Source organism: Hydra vulgaris, chromosome 15 (assembly GCF_038396675.1).
Source record: "Hydra vulgaris chromosome 15, alternate assembly HydraT2T_AEP".
NCBI classification, from domain to species: Eukaryota; Metazoa; Cnidaria; class Hydrozoa; order Anthoathecata; family Hydridae; genus Hydra; species Hydra vulgaris.
Genome location: NC_088934.1, coordinates 53,248,205 through 53,266,959, shown reverse-complemented (window position 1 = coordinate 53,266,959; position 18,755 = coordinate 53,248,205). Strand labels below are relative to the sequence as shown.

Below are 18,755 nucleotides of genomic sequence, written 5' to 3'. Positions count from 1 at the left end.
TTTTACTGCTTACATTAATGCCCTGACTTGCTAATTCTATAGATATCTTTTTGCAGAAATTCTTCTATCACTGAGGGCCATTGCGTTGATTTTTTTCTCAAGTCTTAGTGTAGTTATTCTTTTACGAACCCATTTTCCAACTCTTCCAGCTTCAACTTTTCTACCTTCATCCAGCTTTCTTTTCTACCTTCATCCAGCACTAACTGTTTGTGTTAAAATCTTTAATTTCTTAGTTCTTAACTCTTTTTTTTAGGCCACAATTCTCTAACCATTTCCTTCCTAATTCTCCATCCATTTCCTTTCTTTCTTCATCCAGCTTCAACTTTTCTACCTTCATCAAGCACTAACTGTTTGTGTTAAAATCTTAAATTTCTTAGTTCTTAACTCTTTTTTTTAGGCCACAATTCTCTAACAAAACACAGATTTGTCCTTTTTTCTAGAACTTAGGTCCTTTCTTTTCCCCATCACTTCAAAATTGGTCAAAAATGTCAAATATTTTGAATAAAAGTTTCTTTTTTATTTGTTCAGAACTGAAACCTAATATTTGTAGAGTCCAAGTACATGCCAGGTACACCATACACCACAGAGAGTAAAAAGAAAGTGACGCGAACTCAAATTAATATATTTCAGAATTTACCGGTATATTTTAGCAACAGTGCACTATTACGACCCTAAAAGGAAAAAAACAGATCAAAATGGATTTCATTTGAAAATAAATAGTCCCTTTACTTTACATATGTATATAATTATAACAAAATATATAATCAACCACTAAACACCTTTTTGGATGCCTTAATTAATGGATTTTTGGTGAAAATTCCAAAAATCCGTAATAATTCTATTACTGCATATATATATATATATATATATATATATTATATATATATATATATTTATATATATATATATGTATATATATATATATATATATATATATATATATATATATATATATATATATATATATATATATATTCTCACTCGAAGACTGCTGTTGCAGAAATCATTAAAAAATTTAGAGAAACTGGCTCCCTTGAAAGAAAAGTGGTAAACCTCCTAAGCTAACAAAAAATGAATATAAATATTTAAAATACATCAGTAAATACATCAGTAATAACGATAGCAACATTGTCACCTCGACATTGTCTTAGCAAATTTATTTTTTTTAAGTGAGTTATTGTTTTAATACAAAATCTCCACTATTGAACTCTGCTCTAAATCTTTTCGACTTCATACTTACCACTTAACTAAATTGTATGTTGATGAGTTAATGCAGTTTGTTATTTTAAAATAATTAATTTTTTAAATATAAATAAAGTTCTCACTATTTGAAGCATTAGTCAAGATTATTATTAGACTATTAGATTATTATTAAAGCTAAAAAAATACTCCGAAAAAGAGTTTGTAGTTCTTACCTAATTCTTAGCTATGTAATATTAGCAAAAATTGGTAATGTTGCTATGTTTATATACCACCATACTATTTTTAGAAATAATAACTTTAGAAAACAAAAAATTTTAAAAATCTGGCTAATAACTCTGGGCCTTCCCGCGGCTTTGAGTTCTGCGAGCCCTTCACTACGCTACTGATATATATATATATATATATATATATATATATATATATATATATATATATATATAATATATATATATATATATATATATATATATACAGTGGCGGCTCGTCAATAGGGGCCATAGGGGCCCGGCCTCACCCATATTTATTTAAGATAAAGTATTTGATAATGTAAATATGTATTTATATATATGCAATTATCAGTCTAAACTATTTGCAGACAGGTTTTATAAAAAATAAGTAGTTCTAAGTTAGTTCCAATTTTAAACTATTTTAATTTATAAGTAATATGTTTATTTGCAATTAATTCAAAGTATTGTAGCGTTGTTTTAATTCATTGCCAATAACGGCTGGGCAATAAGGTACAGTAATATTAGTAAACTTTATAACATTAAATGTAAACATTTATTTGTAAAAATAATGTTGTAAACATTATACATTTGTTAATATTGCAATTTCACTGTGAATATTAACAGTGTTAGTATTAGTTTCCTTAACTGGATATGTAGATAAAAAATATACCAAGTAGTTATTAAAAGTATAAATTAACAGGAAATAAGAACATGGCAAAAACATGATATTTAAAACAATCTATCAGAAATTACTGGTAAAATGTTAGTCTGACATAAAAATTTAAAGAGATACATTTAGGTAAAAAAAATTAATTTTTAATATTTTATAGAAACTAGATTTTCTGGGACAAGTCATTTTATTCTTTAATTATAAACAGGAATAATAAAAATTATAAGTTTGGAAATTTTTATAGTTTGGAAGTATCATAGAAAAGTTTTGCATTTCTATTATAATTAACAATCTTTTACATTTTATAATTTTTGTTAGTGAACTACATTTTTTAGGCATATATTGTTTTATTTATTTTTAAAAATTTTAAAGGTTGTTTTTGTTTTTTTTACAGATAAAAATGGTGTGGCTCAGCCATTTTAATGATGATCTTGATTTGTGTATTGTTTGGAAAGTTTATATATTGTGGCACGAGAAAGCTTAGTCATTTCTACAAATATAATAAGAGCTACTGCACTTTTGAAATTCTTGTTCTTTTCTGAATGAGGGATTGCTAAAGTTTATTTTTTCCAAATAGCTTATGTATCATATTCTGTGACGTAATAAATCAGCCATTAAAAATTGTTTACACTGTTTGGTGGCAGTTTAGTCATTTTACCTTTTAAGTTGTCAATTGGATTGACGCTGAACCAGAGCCAATATCAACCATGATGATAAGCAAAAAACACAAGGCTGGATTTTCAAGTAAAGATTAAAATTAGTCAATATTATTATTAGTTCAATACATTAAAGGTACAAACAACAGAAGATATAAAGAACTTTTTTTTTTCAATCACAAAAATTCTACCACTGGTAGTACTGTTACATTTCATAATACAGCTTCAATAATTGCCACTTCCAAAAGGCACTAATTAAAAAAATATACAAAGTTTAGATTATTTAAAAATATTGGACATTTACCATTGCCATCGAAATAATAAAATCAGAGTATTTTATTGAAATGATTTTTTTTTTTTTGGGGGGGGGGGGGAATAAAGCTAAAGCCAAATAACTAAAACTATATCAATATTTATGTATGCTTACAAACAGATATTAAGTTTTTATCTTTAAATACATAAAATTGTTAAAGCATGTAAAGACAATGTAAATAATCTTGAGAAGTTTACTATTATGTATGACTGACATTGTAAATGTTGTATTTAAGAATTAAGGATTTAATTAACTAAAATATGTGTTGTATTATGAAAAGGTTCTTTAAAAATTTTTTTATGTTGTAAAAGTATCTTTATTGTTTTTGTTGACCCTTTCGTCATTTTCAGAAAACTTTATGTGAACCTATCAGAGAGTTAAATGTATATGTAATGTTACATTCTTTATTATTTTATTTATTATTAATTAAGATTAAGAGTCCTTCTTGACTGAACTACTATTGATAACATTTTGAATTATGCCAGTTATATTCTAGTTACAATATAGTTTAAAGTTATCTTATTACAATATTTTAGGTTCATTAATAAGATAATTTAACATAAACAAAATTAAAATCAAAAATCTTGGGGCATACTAACCAAAAGGTGTTCGTATAACTCAAGTAAATGGTAAAATAACACGAACATTTTGTGTAACATGGTTTGAAAAAAAAACATCGTTAAGTGTAAGTGATGAAAAAAATTCGTTGTTTTGTTTTTATTATGTTTTGTTTGGTGGCGAGAGCTTGTGGGCAGAAAATGGCTGTAAAGATATGAAGCATCATTCTGAGCGAATACAAAAACACGAATCCAGTAAAACACATATAGGTAATTCGTTGCAGTTTCAAATGCACGGAAAGACAAACATTTTATTGTCAATTGATGCTGGATACAGACTTAGCATAAAAAAACATAATGAATTAGTTGACAAAAACAGACACACATTATCGAGGGTTATAGATTGTATAAAATTTTGTGGTGTACACGAATTGCCCTTAAGGGGACATGACGAAACTATTGACTCAAATAATCAAGGAGTTTTTTAAATATGGTATCATAATGTAGTGTGTTTAGCGATCATCTTAAAGATTAAAAAATAACAAAAAATACTTCAAAAACAAACCAAAATGACATTTTAGAATGTATGTATAAAGTATGTATAAAGCAAAAAGTACTGGGCTAAATAGAAATTTTTTTTTTCGAACTGAAAACAAAGAATTTTGGTTGACGATTCTTACCTTTAATGGATAAATTGAATGGATACGAAAATTTTTTAAAATTTTCAACTGTAGGAAAACAGCCGTATATATCTATCATCTTCCAAATAACTAGTAAATCAAAAAAAAATTCTTTTTTCAAATCCATGCTTTATGCAAGCAGAATTCTATTGGGCCAAGAAATTCTTTTTTTGTTATCTTTTGTAGAAAAAAAAATTACTGTTACGTTAAATTTTTTTTTTATTAATTCAGTGTTCTTTTAAAATTTTAAAATTTTTGTAGAAGGAAAAATTACTAATATATTTTTATAAAATTTATTAAATTAACAGTAATAATTTAAATCTTTTGTAGAAGGGAAAATTTCATACAAAAAATTTTTACAATTAATTTTTGCAAAAGATAGATTTATCTAACGATCTATCTTTTGGACCTTACATTTTATAGTGCGATCCGATCATTCATGGAATCGATCTCAGTCTTTCCATCTCAGCCAAAGCGTCGTTGTTGCAAGGTTTCTTTCCAGTTAGCTTGGCACAGTCCACTATGCCTGCCGGATTGTAGTAATATTCAAATTGAAAAATATATGCAATATTTTCTAAATATGTATTCAATCTTTTTCAAATATATTCAATCTTTTTCAAATATATATTCAATCTTTTTCAAATATGTTCAATCTTTTTCAAATATATATTCAATCTTTTTCAAATATATATTCAATCTTTTTCAAGTATATTCAATCTTTTTCAAATATATTCAATCTTTTTCAAATATATTCAATATTCCTGGGATAAAGCAATTTACGCGCGTAAATAGAAGGATAATAACTACAATTAATGGCAAACAAAAAAATTAAGCACAAACAAAAACAATGGCGACCGAAATCATTGAAAAAGACATGGGTGCAGATCTATATAAAAATTTAATATTTTTTCTAGATGAAGTTGAATCTTTTATTGGAAAAACCACTTGTGGTGATTATTTGCCGTTATTATTACAGCATATTGATTTAATCGATCAACTTATTCCAGTATTGAACAGTTTTAATGAAGAGTTTATTGGTGATTTAAACAACAAAGAAAGAATAGAAAGTATATTATATATATTTTTGGAGATTCGGAAAATGTTTTCCCTTTATTATCATGAAAAATCTTCAAAATACTGCAGTATCAATATTAATGTGTTATATAGTAAAACCCCTGGAAGGCCAAAGTACGAAATTCCAAAAAATGTTCTAAAAGAATTTAAGTGTTTGGGTTTTTCTTGGAATGTTGCATCGAAGGTTTAGGTGTTTCACGTTGGACAGTTCATCGCAGAGTAAATGAACTTAATTTAAACAAAACAGGTCGTTTTAGCAACATCAATGACCACGAAATAGACAGATTTATAGCTGAATACATATCTCGTCACGGTGTAGCAACAGGGGAACCATTATTATCTGGTTATTTTAGATCAAAAGGTTACCATATACAAAGAAGAAGAATCCGCTCTAGTTTAAACAGAGTGGATCATAGGAATACTGCATTGCGATGGGGAGCATTGGTTAGAAGGCGATCTTATTATGTACCATGGCCAAATTCTTTATGGTATATAATGATGGACATCACTCTCTAATTCGTTGGAAATTCGTAATACATGGGTGCATTGATGGTAAATCAAGGAAAGTAATGTTTTTGGAAGCCAATACAAATAATTTAGCAGAAACGGTGTTAAATCTTTTTTTAAATGCGACAAGCGAGTTTTCAACGCCTTCAAGAATAAGAGTAGACTTTGGGGTAGAAAATGTTCTTATATGTGATGAAACGATTGCAAGAAGAGGTCATGGCAGAGGGAGTTTTTTAGCTGGATCTTCCACAAGAAATCAAAGAATAGAGAGGTTATGGAGAGATGTGTTTCGATGCGTCGTGTTACCTTTTTATTACACTTTTTATGCTATGGAACAGAGCGGTATTTTAGATATTGAAAATCCAATTCACATGTTCACACTGCATATAGTTTATTTAGAAAGAATAAATCTTTCCTTGAAAGAGTTTAAACTTATGTACAACGACCATCGTTTATCTACAGAAGAAAATTGGACTCCCAATCAAATATGGACTATGGGAATGATAAATATTGACAATCCTATGTCAAGAGATGAAACTGAAAATGATATAAATGATTTTAATATCTATGGAGTAGATGTTGACGGCCCTTTATCTCACGATTTAAACAATGTTGTTATTAACTCAGTTAGTATTCCGAATAGAATTGATATTGAAGCATTCGTCAGAAATTCAATAGATATGTCTAAAGAATCCACTGAAATGGCAATCGACATTTACATAGAAGCCTTAGCACTTGTGGTGGAAAAATTTGAATCTTATTTATAATTTCAGATGAATTTAACTTCTTGATCTATTTTATTTTGTATTAGCTGCTCGTTAATGTCTACAGAATAGTTTCTACTGAATAGAATCCTTTGTATCTATACTCTCGAGTCCAGAATACAAGTGGGGTGGGAATAAACGGCACAGTGGAAATGGGGGGGGGGTTGTTTATTAAGGACTCGAGAGTACTATATTTTTTTACTTCCATGTAATTCGTTTTGAGCCTATATTCAAATCAAGCAATATATTCATTTGCTACTAAATGGAAATTATCCATAATAGGGTTACTTTTTAAATTTTTGCATTCGTTCTAGACGGTCTCTTAATATTTTTAGAGGGTAAACCAGAGACTTGGAAAAAAAAAGATTAGCGTTTCTCTCAAATATTATATATTACTTGGTAAGACTTCATATATGAACATGTAAAAATATCATCAAACATATTGCAAAATCATATTGTTCCAAAAAAGTTATTAGTAAATGCCATGTCATAAACATCAAAAAGGTCGTTATTAGCTGGAAGCTTGCATAACAGCGAGCCTCACGGCAAAACTAAACAATTAGAGCAAGTATGTGCAGTTGGTATATACATATATGCTTCATGTGTCTTCTGATCCTATAAATGAACAAAAATAAAAATATTATTATAACTTGCAACACTTAAGAATGTCTAGTTTTATTATTTTTATTTAAAAAAACAATTTTTTATGAAAATAACCTTCAAATATTTTTTGAAAAATTACATCATAAATCCAAGCATGGAGTTTTTTTACACACATTTTTGCATATTTATTAAAAATTTCAAGATCTTGCAAATTATTTTTGTTTATGTTTTTAGCTTATTATAGAAATCACACTAATTAAAGTAAACTGGGGTGGTTTTGTCCCACTTTGCACCTAAATTATCCTAGGTACAATAGCTGGTGGCCAATTAAAAATTGACCACAATTGGTCAACAATTAAATTGGATACAATTAAAAAAAAGCTCACTGTACCTATGGCCAATTTTTTTCAAACCCCTCTATATAGGGCGGAACTTTTTTATTTAAGTCATTATACTTATATCAATAGAAAGTAATTGGTATATACATTTGATCATATCAGTTTTACAATTTTTAGACAAGTGCGGAGCATTAAACTTTGACGTTGAAAATACGTGGCCCTAGGTACACGAACTTCCCCTACACTTTAAAAATTCCTGGGCTTTTCCAGGATTTTTGAGAAAAAAAAAGTAAAATCCCAGGACTTTCTAGGATACTAGTCCCGGACATTGCAGGACTGTGGGAACACTGTTATGGTAGAGAATATAAACATTTTAAAACAAAATATATATTGTGAAACAAAGTCATGCAGAAACATGCAGGGCCAAAGTTGCCCTTTTTTACGTTTTTTAATTTTGCAAGTTTTGTATTATGAAGAAATCTAAAAACCATAAACTGTGAAGAACCATCCAAACCACTTCATAGTGACACTTAAAAACCATTATAGAAAAGTTAAAGCAACATTTTTACAATTAAATGCCCTTCCTGATGTTAACATGAATCAGGTTGTACTAGATTACATATTACCAGTAGCTGGATAACATGACTTGACAGACTATAAAAATAATATTTTAATAATATACATCTTTCAAATTATAATTTAGTTTCCGATAACAAACTAAATTTGAATGAAATAAATTATTCCGATATTTATTTTCAGTATGAGCAAAATCTTTCAGTTAAATACTACTATTTTATTAAATATAATAGATCTTTTACTTTTTCATCAGCTTCAATAGTAGGAATAAATTCAACAGACGGCTGCAATGCAAACCCAAGTAGAGGCTCTTCTGAAGCTCCGGTGACGAAAGAAAGAATATTTGCCAATGAAACACACTCTCTTCTACCACTGGCAACCTAAATAATATATTATATGTAACATCTAAAACATCACAGTGATCAATGTTTTACATTTTAAAAAAAATTACCTCTCTGACATATTTCACAAACATAGAATAAATCTCTTTTTCTTTAACTAAAGCTGTCGACCCTTCTGATGAAAATTTTGGCTTTAATAATTTTAAAAGCATTTTTGCTGTGAATTGTACTTTTGAAGGTCTTAATAATTCAAGTAATTGTGGAAACTCTTTGAAAAACCTTATCAAATTAAACTTGTTTAAACCTTTTTGTATATTAGATATACAAATATCTGCTGTATTTTCGGTGATCTTAATAATGATGCTGTCTGGTAAATATGTTGGTAGCTGCCCTCCTTGAAAGAGTGCAATACCAAGTAACAATCCTACAAAGTAATATTCCTCAGCAAAGAGTTCTCTCAAACCACTATCAAATAATCTCTCTTTAATCATTCTATTGCATTCTCGTATCCACTCTCTCCTTGGACCACCATAATCCTTAGCTAGTTCTCCCATAAAGTCAACTTCAAATGTAATTAAAAAATTTTCAACGGATTCTAATTCAGCAAATGTTGACATTAAAATATTTTGTCGATCGATACAAATAAAGTTTGTCTCAGAATCTTTATCCGTGTTTTCATCAATGTTTTCTATATCTTGAACTCTGCCCTTGATCATTGTTTTTTGAAGAAACCTTAAAATTTCTATTGGATCCTGAAGATTATTTTCTTTAATTTCCTTAATTTTTTGGTTTTCAAAATCAATTTCAATATATATATTTTTATCAACTGAACCTTTTGCTACAAATGAAGCTGATGTAAGTTCTTTTATTTCCTGTATATCAACTTCATTAACATCTTCTTGATCAATAGATCAAGAAGATCAATAGTTCAGGTATTAGTTGTGAACTTTTTGATACAACTGAAGCTGATGGAATTTCAATAACTTCCGTTGGAATGATCATTTGATGATCATTGCATCGTTCTTTTAGCTGTAAATATAAAAGCCCTTGTCCAGCTAGTTTTTTTACAACATCATATGAGTAATCAATATTTGAGCATTTATTTAATTTTGATATTTTTTTTCGTGATACTTTAACAAAATCGAATTCTTGTGAACCCAGCAAAGGAAATTTTTCATGCAACGACTCCTTTATTTTCTCTCTTATTATTTGTTCACTATCGAATTCATTGATAATCAAAATTCCATTTGCAATTACAGAATCCTATTTTAGGAAATGTTCTTCATCATTTTCTGTAGATGAAATTAGTGCAAATTCTAATGTTTTTGTCATTTTCTTTGATTTATTTTGATTGCCTATGTGGTTGCCTATATTGCTACTGTATGGTGCTGACGACCTTAATCTATCGTTTCTATTAAGGCGCCTAAAAATACCCGATGAGCCACTTTCATTGAGCATTCCTCTAGCTCTTTGTAATGTGGAGGTTATTGTGAGTTCCGATTGTGGCCTGCTGATATTTGTGCTTTGATTTGTGCGAAGAAGAATAGAAGCTTCCTCTAACAAAGATGCAACTTTGCTAAAACTATCCATATCGGTATAAGTATAACTGCTTTTTATAACTACACGCTTTTTCTATAAATAATATTATTAAAGTATTTTTAAATGTTGACAATGTTTTGTTCAACCAAAAGCCGATTGCCCGCGTTCTCCCCAGGAATATTGAATATATATTTGAAAAAGATTGAGTATATTTGAAAAAGATTGAGTATATTTGAAAAAAGATTGAATATATTTGAAAAAGATTGAATATATTTGAAAAAGATTGAATATATTTGAAAAAGATTAAATATATTTGAAAAAGATTAAATATATTTGAAAAAGATTGAATATATATTTGAAAATGATTGAATATATATTTAGAAAAGATCACATATATTTAGAAAAGATCACATATATTTTTCAATTTGAATATTGCTACAATCCGGCAGGCATAGTCCACACAGTGTTATAAAATGGGTTCTAACCTTGACTTTCTAACCCGAGAAAACCCTTTTGTGGAATGATAGCCCACACTATGGGGATCACTTGGATATAAGTATTAAAATCAGATTACAACGTCCTGGCAAGTTATTGACAGGGCCGTACCGAACGACAAAGACGTGGGGGGGGGGGGTAAAAAATGAAAAAAGACAAATTTTACCGACAAGATTTTTTTTTTTTTTTTTAGAAGCCAAATTTCAGTTTTAACTGACATAAACTATAATTTTCGAGTTTTCCGTCAAAAACCGACAGAATATAGTACAAAATATAGGTTATTCCAATAAATATGAACTAGGGAAACAAAAAGACATATTCTGAGAGTTTATCGTGTATCTAAAATGAAAATTATGCTTTAAAATAAATATTCTAATACAAGAAAAAATCATTCTAAAATGGCTCTTTTCACAAGCAATGTTTACTATTAAAGTCCCCAAGGCAGCATTGCAACTTTTTACTGTATTCAGGATGATGGTTAGGTCGTTTGTACCTTTGCCAATGCACTAGAAAGTTGTGATGCATTGCCTCTGTTGCTTGTTCTGAGTAAAGTCCGAGAGCTTGGCCGTGTTTGTCAATGAAATCTTTCACATGAAAAAATACAGCATGAACCTTTGGTGTCACAGAAACATTTTGCAGTGCCACATAAGCCACTCTGAAAGCTTCAATTTTTTGTACATAACTTGGATCAAGAACGCATCCAAAACAGGCAGAGACTACTGCATTGAATTTTCGAAATACATCAACTAATGGTATTGCAGCATACATGAGTGTTTCTCGACAATAGATTGAAGAAGATCAATATTTTTTAGCAGCTTCCTGCACTCATTTCCTGCAAAATGCCCTCCATGATAAGGCTGTTGTTTAATGTGCAGTGAATCAGTCCAAAGAGTTCCTTGAGGGAAAACTTTTAGTAGGGCAGCAAAGAGATGATTGAAAACACCAATAAGGAGATGCAACTCCATTGGCGGTATGAAGTCCAAAACTAATGTGCCACCAGCAAGATCAATTACAGGAGAATGAACAACATTCATGTAATGACGAGCTCTTTTGATGTTTGATCCTGCTGCATTGAAAAGTGAGACATTCTGATCAAGAGATTGGAAAGTTCTTAATTTTCCTTGATTTAAAAGGTCCTTTGCACTTGACTCACATCAGGTGCAAGGGTGTGCACTTGAGTGTGCTTGGAGACCACAAATTACATTTGCCAGTTTTAGGTCACAGGACAAAACAAAATCTTGGTCTCTCATATTGATCAATTCGAAAATTTGAGACACATTTGAGTAGTTTTCTTGCAGGTCTTCAGAGACAGCAATAATAAGTTGCCGCTTAACTCCAATGTCCTTGAAAAACTTGTATGTGCAATTGAGTTTTGCTGGGGGAGTGTTAGGTTTACGATTTAATTCAATAATTCCAAGGCTTACTTTCAGGAATCCTGCCCCACCGTCAATTCCAACTTTCACAATATGATTGTTTGATGTGCTTCTCATAGAAATGAGTTCATTTTTAAGCTCTTTGAAGTCCTTGCAATGAATGACAGTCCTTCCACATTTAGCATGATCTTTAATCAATGAACTCGTGAAATGGTGAGAAAGCTGCTTACTAACTGCATCAAATTTTACAGCATAGTTTTTCTCAACAATATGTTGTGAAGTTGACTGATTAATTGTAGCAGCTAGTCTCTTGATGTCATTGTTTGAAAGCCCTGTGATTGCCTGAACTTGAACAAGTTCTTTTATACTAATTGATGTGTTTGGAGGAAATAGTTTTCTAGCTGATGAGGAACCTAAATATTTATTTTAAAGCATAATTTTCATTTTAGATACACGATAAACTCTCAGAATATGTCTTTTTGTTTCCCTAGTTCATATTTATTGGAATAACCTATATTTTGTACTATATTCTGTCGGTTTTTGACGGAAAACTCGAAAATTATGGTTTATGTCAGTTAAAACTGAAATTTGGCTTCTAAAAAAAAAAAAATCTTGTCGGTAAAAAAAAATCTTGTCGGTAAAATTTGTTTTTTTCATTTTCACTCCCCCCCCCCCCCCGTTCGGTACGGCCCTGTCAATAACTTGCCAGGACGTTGTAATCTGATTTTAATACTTATATCCAAGTGATTCCCATAGTGTGGGCTATCATTCCACAAAAGGGTTTTCTCGGGTCAGAAAGTCAAGGTTAGAACCCATTTTATAACACTGTGTCCAATTCCTGTATCTGTAGGCCATCCAGAGATCTCACTCGACTTAGTGCAACATATGCCTGACCTTCTGCGAACAAATCAGATCCTAGGTCAATCACTGCATAGTTTACTGTACTGCCTTGCATCTTGTGTACAGTTGAAGCCCACGATAGCACTATAGGTAGCATTCTTCTCTCGATTATTCCGGCATTTCGTTTCGCTTGGAATTGCTTCGATATCGGCTCAATGATGTGTATACCGTCTCTACCGAAGTCAATTCTTATTGATGGTACATCTGTTGCATGTGTTTGCGCTCTTCGGAAGTAGGGCCATATAATTTCTATGATAAAGCCAATTGCACCGTTGACTAAGCCCTTGGAGATATCGATGTTGGATCTCAGCATGACCTTTGCACCTACGAATATCTCTAGCTCTCTTGGAAGGGCAGCTGTCTTATTGATGTCGGTAGGAGTTATCTTGTCGTAGTCGATGTTGTTATCTGGACCATCCACAAGTCTGTCCTGAGCTCTGATCTTATACATTTCAGTGTTCTTTGCTTTGAAATGTGCCAGGACAGCTTGATTATGTTCATCGACTTTCTTGTTAGTCGGGTATATGCGCAACGCTTTCTCTACAGAGAATTCACCATTGGCTTCTGTGGTGACTTTCTTCATTAGGATGTCCATATGTCGTTCTCGAAGTTCACCAACCCGTAGAGCATTCAGGACTTCAATGAATGTTGTATCGCCTTGTTGTCTCATGTTCTCAGCCAATTCTATCAGTGTGAACAGGCGCCATAGGTGTGTAGCAAGTATCATTCTATCAGGCTGATTAAACACTTGCTTTCCTCTTACTGATGGCAACTGCATCAGATCTCCGACCAGTAGGACGTTTATTCCGCCGAATAGATCATTATTGTTCTTCAGTTGCTTCAGCAGTGAGTCAATCATACAGAGCATTTCATAGGAAACCATCGATATTTCATCTATGAAGAAGAACTCTGTGTCTTTCCATTGCTATCGCATAACTCGTAGGAAGTTTTTGTTTTTCCTTTTCCAATTTTTGTTTTTGTTTTTCCTTTTTCAATCGTCTTTTCCGTTGTGTAGCGGTTTCAGTCGTCATAGGTTTAGCAGGCCGGTTGTTTGTTTTGTTTTTCATATGTGTTCCCACGAGTATGGCGGTAAATGACGGTCCATCCTCCCAGTGACCCCTTATATAACAGAAGGTATATATATAAATAAATATATATATAAAGTAAAAAATATATATAAAGTAAATATATATATAAATATAAGTATATAATATATAAGTAGATATATATATAAAGTAAAAATATATATATAAAGTAAAAAACATATATATATATATATATATATATATATATATATATATATATATATATATATATATATATATATATATATTTATATATATATATATATATATATTTATATAAATATATATATATATATATATATATTTATATAAATAATATATATATATATATATATTTATATAAATATATAATATAAATTATATAAATATATATATACAAAGTAAAATATATATATAGAAAGTAAAAAACATATATATATATAGAAAGTAGAATATAAAGCATAGAAAAAACAATAGGTTTTGAATCGCTGCGCTTTAATGTCTTCGAAACTGCAAATAATTTGCAAATCAATGATTTTTGTGACGTAATACGCAATTTATATCAAATAAATAAAATGTATGGGGAAATACAAATTAAATTTTTGTTAACTTAATTAACTTTTTTTGGTCAAATTTTTCCATTTCCTTGTATTGTCATCGAAAATGATTAAGTGTGCAAAATTTGAGCAAAATTGGTTGAGAAAAAAGCTTTCAAAAATTGATTTCAAATTTTGTGGCACACAAACATATATATATAGAAAGTAACCTTATATAAAGCATGGATAAAAGAGATTTTGGTATCCTCATTACAAGTAATTTAAAATGGTCAGCACAATTAAAACATACAGCAGTCAAAGCTGTTGCATTACTAACATTGCGATACACAAAAACTCTATACCATTTATGTGCACACTCTATACCGCTTATGTACCAACATGGCCTACTATAATTATACGGCTGGATATCTTGCTTTTCGGAGCAAAAAATTAGAAGGGTAACTTTTCAAAACAAAAATATATTGTATAGAATGATTGGCCACACTTACCACAATTAAAACTATAATTTTTACAGGGGTTTAATTTACGGAAGTGTGTATATAAAATAAAATTTGTCTGACAAATATGATAAATGTATCATAAATTAGACACTTCCTTTGCCTGATGATTATGTTTCTAAAAAAACTTACACCGCTAAGATAAAATAAAATTATATTGAACTTTATTCATCAATAAAAAATTTTAATAAATTTATTAAATAATAAAATAATAAAATTTGTAATGACTCTATTAACATAAATATGTACCTCATAAGAAATGTATTTCTCAAAAACAACATCTCAATAATATTAACGAGATATATAAAACGATAAACAAAAACCTAATGATAAAGGAAATATATACAATTGGTATAATCAATTTAACATTGATTAGTTCATCTAATTCAGCTTCAACTTTTTTCTCTGTCTGCTTTTAAAATCCTTTACACTGTTCTTTCGAATTTCATCAGAAAATTGTTTCTGTTCATTGTTAAAATAAATATTTGTAACAACGCGATAAGTTTTACACCAATAACTTGATGTTCATCGCATAAAAATGAAGTAGCACGTTCTGCAACATATCGATCGCAAAGAGTTGAGTCTCTTATAAGAAAAATGGCAGTATCTAATATTGCAAATGCTTTTGAAACATAATGTTTAAAATCAAAAGCTGGTAAAATCAATCCTCCACAAGAAAGTTTTTCAAAATATTGGCATTGTACCTCGCCAGATTCAGCTAATAGAAAAGTTTTGCAAACACCACATTTGATCTTTTTATTAAACTTTTTAACCACATAACCAGAAATAACTGTAACAACTTCAAAGCTCTCTGAATTTGCATTCTTCAATATCTGGTAAAATTTCTTGCAATTTATCATCAAATAGTTTTAGTAAAGATATATTACAACTCTCCTTTCTTACATCTTCCTCCCAGATATTGACTGACCCTTTAAGTAAAGTTTTCACCGCTAAAATGCTTCTTGAATTAAATCATCAAGAAGTGAAGCTGTGCATCTTAAAATATTCCTAAGAGCTTCTGATGTTTGTTTAATTAATGTAAACTTTAAATTAATTTAAACTTTAATTAAACTTTAATTAATGTAAACTCTAAATCTTCAATCCATTCAGTTAAATTGCGCAAAAATTAATGTTTCATGTCACCCAAAATTTCCAATATAATAATTGTTGTTGTATTTTTGCTTACTGTTACTTATTGTCCACTCAAGCTTTTTAAAGTTGATTATATATATATACATTAACTTTAAAAAGCTTGAGGCATCAGTCCGATCTGGAAAATAACTTTCAATAGCTGCAGAAGTTGTAGGATCAAATATTGCAAAAGCAAGTGGTACACTTTGTTTATTATCTCCTGGATGAAGTGATTAACTACATAGTTTGAAACCTTTTTTTAAATTTGACTGAAGTAATTGGTCTTTATCGTATACATCATGAAGTAACTTCCATGATATTTCACCAGCATTTACATCAATAACATCATGAAACTGGTCAAAATAAAAAGCATGGAATATAAAACGTTTGGAATTTAGTAAACTGTTTTGCATGTTTTTGAGAAGATGCACAGCGTCAAAAAATAAATATATTATACTGTCTTTTTTTGTAGGATGAGTAATACTACTAACATGGTTGGTATTTTTATATTTATGCATCAAATGTGAAAAAGCAGAAACATTAGTGGAATGATTATCAGAAATTACACCACGTACGTGAAAACTATTTTTTTGTAGAGATGTAATCCACTTATCAGCACGGTCAGCTAGCCATTTACCCTCAATTTTAACTTCTGGTATTGCTCTTATAACAAAATTAAACTTTTTTTTTGAAGAAACAATCATGAAGGTCATTACGCCTTTATATAAAATTCCTTCATTATCTATATAAAATTCCTTCACTATCTATATCATTATCTTCATATATACACCTATCAATCTGATACCTTGATATTATGCTTCTTTCTGCTAATATATTCATCAATCAACAGAACTACATCTTTTTTTCTCTAATACACAACCAATATTTCGAAACCATGGAGGCAATGGAAGATAAGATGATTTATAGAACAAGGAAACATACTTAAATTCATCAACTACAATTGTTTCTGTAACTTCTTAAATACCTAAGTGTTGATTAATTTCTAACTTAAAAAATATTTATTTGTCATTATATATTTTGAGCTGATACCCTTCTAGATTAGCAGTATTTAAATCATTTAAACAGTGAATTTTATCTTTTTCTATAAATAAATTAGATTCGTCCTGATTATTTGATGGATGACGGACTGACGGTGGCTTTCTACCTTTCGATGTAGTTGGATGTACTGATAATGGTATTCTTTCAGGTAAGCAATAAATAGTTGGAACGGGATTTAAATTCCAAATTAATGGTACTCTTTTGCTAGTTTTTAAATACTTTTCTTCCAAATATTTAGCACAAATTTTTACTGGGCTTTCATAACTTTCGATTGATAAATACTTCCCACTGATTTAATAAGTCAGGATTATTTTCTAAAAGTTTAAAAAGTGGATGTTTTTCAGGAATAAAATCAATTCCATTCTCTCTCTTTTTATATCCAGTTTTACAGTAAACTACAGCACACGTGTTAAACATATTAAGAATATTTGAATAAACTGTTTTAAAAGACGTTTATGTAAGTCAAAAAGTTTCCCTTCAAATTTTTCGCTCCGAAAAGCAAGATATCCGGCACACATTGGTTCTTACTCATGATCAGAAATGAAAAAGACAGAATTTTTGTTGCATAACCAGCGAAACTGAGCTCAATTCAATACTTCAAGGTAAACAAAGTTGTTGAGTTTTCATCCTAGTTCCATCCACCATGTAAGTCTACCTCCGGTGACTGTCTATATCGCTCTAATGTAGATAGAAAGAATAAAGAGGTACTGATTAAAATGATTACTGATTCAACACAAAAGAGTACTGATTCAACTCAGTAAAAAGGTACTGATTCAACACAAAAGAGAAACTTTCTCGCAAACACTAATGCACTTTCCCCTCAGAGATCATTCATACTAAGCACACTGTCAATCACAATAACTGAACATTCGCTGTTTGTTCCAGGCCGTATTAAGTTTTACAGTTTTTTTACTTGAAAATTGCATTGCGTCAACTCTCTTTAATTTTCAATCAAGAGTATTTATTTCTGTTAAAAACAATTTTTATAACATTTAAAATTCCATTTAAAAGTCCAACGCCCCAACATAGTCGAGTTCTCTTTTAATTTTTGTTAGATTTTTTAAAATACAATATACTTGTAAAGTCTTATAAAGGTTATATACAAACATATCTAACGATATTATGCACTTTAACAAACAAAAAGATTTTGAAAAGCTAAAAATTCTGAAAACAATCAAAAACTGGGGGATATTTGTTGCGTATGTGTCATGATTGAGATACTTGTTATTTAAGTTTTACATTTCAGGTTTTTTTGCAACTAATATAATATAAGTTGATTTCGTGCAAGGAAAATGAGTATACAACATGTTTATATATAGAATATAAAATCTATAAAGCTATAAAGTTTTTTTGTTTTTCATTTTAATAAACAATAATTAAAAAAACGAGTAAGCTGATGACTTAACTTTCCCATGCGGCGACCATAAATTTTTTTAAAACGGTAAAGGTGTTCAAAAAGTATGTTTTAATAAGAACATAATTAAAAAATTTTATTTTATATTTAAATTAAACCATTATATGAAATTTATTATTTTTAAAAATAATTAAAAGTTAACTATTAATATTAACATAATAAGAAAAATAAGAGTTCTAAAGCAATTTTACCACGCCCCTGTTAAATATTTTAAACC

At 29.5% G+C, this 18,755-nt stretch overlaps 1 protein-coding gene across 1 annotated transcript; it reads right to left on the bottom strand.

The window, feature by feature from the left end:
- Nucleotides 1-12,733: 12,733 nt before the first annotated feature.
- On the bottom strand, nucleotides 12,734-13,684 carry LOC136092068 (ATP-dependent DNA helicase PIF1-like). Its single transcript, XM_065819786.1, has one exon. It carries the CDS (start codon nucleotides 13,682-13,684, stop codon nucleotides 12,734-12,736), a length of 951 nt encoding a protein of 316 aa, XP_065675858.1.
- Nucleotides 13,685-18,755: the final 5,071 nt, after the last annotated feature.